At 54.3% G+C, this 5,311-nt stretch overlaps 1 protein-coding gene across 1 annotated transcript in view; it reads right to left on the bottom strand.

The window, feature by feature from the left end:
- EMH_0025520 (uncharacterized protein) overlaps window positions 1–2,953 on the bottom strand; it is a gene marked incomplete at both ends in the record, with an annotated part of 4,035 nt that extends 1,082 nt beyond the window's left edge. Inside the window, 4 exons of the mRNA XM_013502455.1 lie at window positions 83–184; window positions 324–435; window positions 558–1,678; window positions 1,867–2,953. Of these exons, the coding sequence (XP_013357909.1) occupies window positions 83–184; window positions 324–435; window positions 558–1,678; window positions 1,867–2,953 (2,422 nt within the window). The remainder of the gene's footprint in view (window positions 1–82; window positions 185–323; window positions 436–557; window positions 1,679–1,866) is intronic.
- Window positions 2,954–5,311: the final 2,358 nt, after the last annotated feature.

The raw sequence follows: 5,311 nt of genomic DNA on the forward strand, positions 1-5,311 counted from the left end.
ATATATATATATATATATATATATATATATATATATATATATATATATATATATATATATATATGGCAATATGAAAGCATACCTTTGAGTTGGGGCCTCAGGTGCATTAACTGCTCTGCTACGGCCTTGGCCTGTTCCTTCCCGATGGAGCCCATGTTGTAATTCCACGCGCTCGATCCCGTACCTGTACGTACACCCCAACATTATTCCGCAGCATAATACACCGCTGTATATATATATATATATATATACTGTACGCCTTGACACGATAATACGCCTCCAAATTACACCCCAGCCCAGANTATATATATATATATATATACTGTACGCCTTGACACGATAATACGCCTCCAAATTACACCCCAGCCCAGAGTGGCTCAGCTTGAGAAGCCGCCGCCTCTTCTCTTCTGCATAAAGGCAAATGCCTGCTGCTGTCTGCATCCGTGCAGCAGCAACATGTGTTGTGGCTGCTGCTTCTGCTGCTACTGCTGCGGGTCATGCTTGCCTGTGGAGATGAGCACGCCGGAGCTCTTGTGTCTCCTTGTCTCTCCGTCCACCCAAACATCAGCATAAAGAGTCTTTGCTACATTTGCATCCGAGACAAAAACATCATTAACAGATAAAAGTGGCAGACACAGCTTCATTGTCTCTTCTTTGACCGCTTCATCTCCTTCTCCTCGTCCCTGCGCTTTTGCTGCATCGAACGTGAGACCCTCAAAACAGGGGCCCCAACCCTGGGCCCCACCCCCCCATCCTGCTGCTGCAGAGGGGGGTCCCTTGCTATCTGTACCGCCTGCAGAGTAGGGCACCCCCTCCTGTTTCAAGGGGAGCCCCCCGTGGGGACCCGCTTGGGGGCCCCCCTGGGACCCTGTTAGGGGGGCCCCTCCCACAGAGTGTTTCTCCCTCTGAGATTCAATATGCAGCAGCTCTGCAGCAACTTGACTCATGTTGGCCCCAACCGTCTGAGGGCCCACCCGCTCGCTGCTGTGCATACTCCCTGTTCCACTACTACTACCACAACCACTCCCCGTGCTGCTGCTGCTGCTGCTGCTGTTGCCGGTTGCTGCTGCAGACCCGTCGGGAGCAACAGCAGCTAGGCGCTGCATGACCTGTTGCTGCATGCACAGCGGGAAAGACAAAGTCAGGCGAATGCGCTGGCGAGACACCAGACGGGCCCCCCCTTGTAGCAGGTGCTGCAGCGTGCGGCGTACGTACACCTCCACATCCGCTGCATCGTCGCACTCCTTAACAAACTCTACAGCCTCACCTGCTGGGTGATCCCCAGGGCCCCCCACTGCAGCGACGGCCCCCGATACCTTGCCCTTGTCACCGGCAGAAGCTGGGGGCCCCGGAACGCGGGGGGTTTGAAACATAAGCGGGGCACCAACAGCAACCGACTGCTGCTGCTGCTGTTGTTGCTGCTGCTGCTGCGATTCATGCTCCTGCTTCTGTTGCTGCTGCGGTTGCTGTTCTTGTTGCACTTCGAGCTGTTGCTGCTGCTGCCGCTGCTGCTGCTGCTGCTGCTGCTGCTGCTGCATGCGTTTGGGGGGCTTCACGCAGAGCCTGCCTTCCGAGCGGGAGGGGTCAGTGTTAAAGCCAAATAGCCAGGGCCCGGAGGGGCCACCTGGGATGTAACCGGGGATTATTGAGGCCGCCTCCAGATACGTACCGTCACCTCCTGCAACAATAAACCCTAGACCCTAAACCCTCGGTTATCAGCCTCAACAAGCCCTAAGCCCCAGACTAATCCCAGACGCCCCTAAGTATCAGACCCAGACCCCGAACCCTGGGGTAGAACCCCCCAGCTCTAAGACCTAAACTGTAAGCCTACGCTGCAACCCTAAACCCTAGACTCTAAACCTGTACCTGCTGAGATGATGGCATCAGGAGGCAAGGCGACGGCTCCTTTGCGGGTGAGACGAAGGCCCTGGACAGTTCTGGCCTTGATTAGCGTCACGTGGAGTCCGTATTCCTCTCTCAGCTGTCTGTACAGCTCCGCTGCTGCTTTCTGATGCAGCAGATGCGTGCGATAGGCCGTGGGGAAGTCGCGGGCCAGTGTTGCTGCTGCTGCTGCTTCAGCTGCTGCTGCTGCCGCTTCGTACGCACGGCTGCCAGGCGTGTACAAAGCCGCATCAGTATCCCCTACACCCTTCTCTCCTGGTTTTGCTGCAGCTCGTGCTGCTGCTGCAGCTGCCGGTCCTTTTGCTTCTGCTTCCACGCTGCTGGTGCTGCCACTCCTGCTGCTGCTGCTGCTTTTGCTGTGGGAGAGGTGCTGCCGCCTCCAGGCAGCCATTCTCTCAGCCAAGGATACCTCGAAACGCGTAATTTTGTTCAGCAAGACAACTCGACTCAAACGAACCGAAGGAGGACCCGAAGCCAAGGCATCCCATCCTTCCTGCTGGTGCTGCTGCTGCTGCTGCTGCTCCGGCTGCTGCTGCTGCTGCGGCTCAGTCTGCCCCTGCTCTTGCAACTTCTGCCGTTGTTGTTGCTTTTGTTCCTCCAGAGGAATGCTGTGCATGCACCTGTACATATGTGGGGTCGGGGGGCCTCCTGGGGCCCTCACGCGCAGTAGCTGCCGCTGCAGCAGCTGTTGCTGCTGCTGCTGCACCGGCAGCTGCCGCAGATGCAACCACGGGGATTTTGGCATGAGCACTAGGTAAAGAGGGACATGGGAGCCCCACAGACGGCCCGTCGCTGTCTGTGCAGTACCCTTTATGCTCCCGTCTTGGTGAGAGGGGCCCTCGGGGAGGTTTGCAGAAGACAGCAGCAGAGGGCCTCCCCTTCCCAGCGAGGCACTGTGAGGCTGAACGGAAGTGATGGGGAAATAAGGGTAAACGGAAGTGGTGATTTGATGCAGGTGCGGATTGAAGCCGCTGCTGCGGGGGCCCCCATCAGCAGCAAAGGCGGGGAAGGGGGGTCCCCCTGTCGAAAGCCCCCTCCTGAGCAGCATCATCCACTGTTTCGAGCCTGAGACGCCTCACCGGAAGGATCTGGGGGCCCCCTGAATCAGCTGCGGGGAGGGGGCCCCCAGAAGCTGCAGCGCGTAGGGGCCCCTATTGTGCACACGGTGGGCGGGGGGCCCCTGGGCTAGCTATATACAAGACTGTCAAAACCTACTAGTAGGAGCGGATCATCTACGGAAATCGTTTAGGGGCCCCCCAGATTCACAGAATGCAGCTGTAGGGGCCCCCGTTGAAAAGGTAATGGAGTAACAAAACCGGAAAGATGGCGATCCTACAGAAGTTTTGGGTTTAGGGCTTAGGGTTTGTCGGTAGTGACACGTTCTCTATAAGTGCAATGACGCGTATGTAATACTATTATTACATTGCAATAATGCAATACTAACGGTTAAGTATGTACAACGAACAACAGGCAAGCAGACAGCCCCGACGAAGAAGCCACAGCCTCAGCACACGACAGCGCCCTTGGGGCTGCTGTCACCGACGTGTTGCCACCGAGGCAGCAGCAGAGGTCAAACAGGCCGAGGAATATTTCTGTTATTCTTTGAAATGCGCTGTTTTGGGTTTAACGCACTGCGCCTTCGTATCGGGGGCTGCTCGTAAGTGTTGGAGAGCTCCTGTTCATGCACATGACTACAGTTTGGGTTCATTCTGATGTTTTACCCATTAAATATTATGTTACATTAAATAATTATATAATATATACGCGAGTGTAGGGGATTCATTGGTAGCCACTGATGCGCAGATCTCTCCAGGTGGTCGTCCTTGTGCTCGAGGTATATGACGAGAGCCCTTGGTCCTGTTCGATGACTGTAGAACAGTTAAGATATTTAAGATACGGTTTTGCATAAAGTATATGGCTTCTTCTCCCGTCCCCAAGTGGCCTGAACCCGTTGGCCCGACGGCCTGGGCCTTGCGGTGGGGAGGGGGCCTGACACGCGTTGCAACTCGCGCCAGTGCAACTAACGCTGCTAGGCAGCTCCGCATGCATGCACAACCAAGCAGCCTTATCTGCATGCACTGACACTATAGACAGCTGTTGGACACTTACTTGGCCCTCTATGGCCAGCCTGCACACAAGTAACGATTCACGAACTACAGACGGACACGGATACACCTGACCCCCTCTCCTAGAGAAGCAGACGTCTTCGTGTGCCAGTTTTCCCCACAGAGGGGATGGATCATGCGGCGGCAGGATGGGAGCTCACCTGCCATGAGAACATGGGTATGCCTGTTCAAGCAGCAGTAGGGGTGTATCAAACAACTGCCAGTGTAGAAGTATCCCCCAACAACTGACAGTGCGGGGGAGGTGTACCGAAACACCTGACAGACGGGAAGGGGGCGGCTGCGGAGGATCATTGCAACATGGAACAAACTGTATAGTACCACCTCAACTTATATTTGAGAGCCCTGCAGCTCCACCTGTGGCGCCGGCAGATGGATGACAATACCTAGTTGGCGTTCTTTCCCTAGCCTGACAGTATAATGTTTTGGTTGCCGCGTATCCGTTGAAATGTTTGACCTGCCGCTTGATTCGTAGTGACCGTGGTCGGAGCTGAGGTGTGGTGAAATTTACTGTTTTCGCTGGACGACAGTGCGCTCTAGCTTCTGTATTTTCAGATCCTGGCCTTAAACTCTAGACCCTGCGTTCTCAACTACTACCTAAGCCGTGACCAGGTAAAACCCTGATTAACCCATTCTGCTGCTGGTGGAGCTGCCGCAGTCTTTGCCTTTTTGAATGTAGATGGCTGAAAAGACCTCTCTTGACCATAAGCGTATGGCTGAGTTTACCTGTATCCATAACAGGCTCAAATGCCAATAGTAAGGCGGAGCTCGCTTATTATCTCAAGAGGTGAAGTAGGTGAGCATGGCTTCTACTCTGTTCTGCTCTACTCGGGAAGCGGCAGGAAATTGAGTTAGTAGACCTACGATGAAGTGCTATGGGTTGTATGACTCACAAAGATGACGATACCAACAAGCGGAAAGGGCTTCTTGCAGCCTGTGTCCAGCTGCTGCTGTGACGCTGTCTGCCTGAGCTCTACCGGACAAAAGCCTTCATGTTAAGGCGAGTTGATGAAAATGAAAATTGCGCGTGTGGGAAATGCTGTCATTGAAACTGCGGTGTATGGGTGGCGTAGGCGCCGCTAGGATGCAGTTACACATCGCTAGAAGAAAATGTTTCCCACAACGTCGAAAATGAATCGGACTGCTCTATACAACTGGGACACTGGAGCACAGCGTGCTCAGACGGAAAACTGCAACTGTCCACACAGCTGCTCTCGAAATACTCTACCACAAGGGTGATCTGTACAAGTGGAGGAGAAAGCGAAGAACGGCACAACTCTAATGCT

This window comes from Eimeria mitis, genomic scaffold, assembly GCF_000499745.2.
Source record: "Eimeria mitis Houghton genomic scaffold, Emh_scaff928, whole genome shotgun sequence".
NCBI lineage: Eukaryota > Apicomplexa > Conoidasida > Eucoccidiorida > Eimeriidae > Eimeria > Eimeria mitis.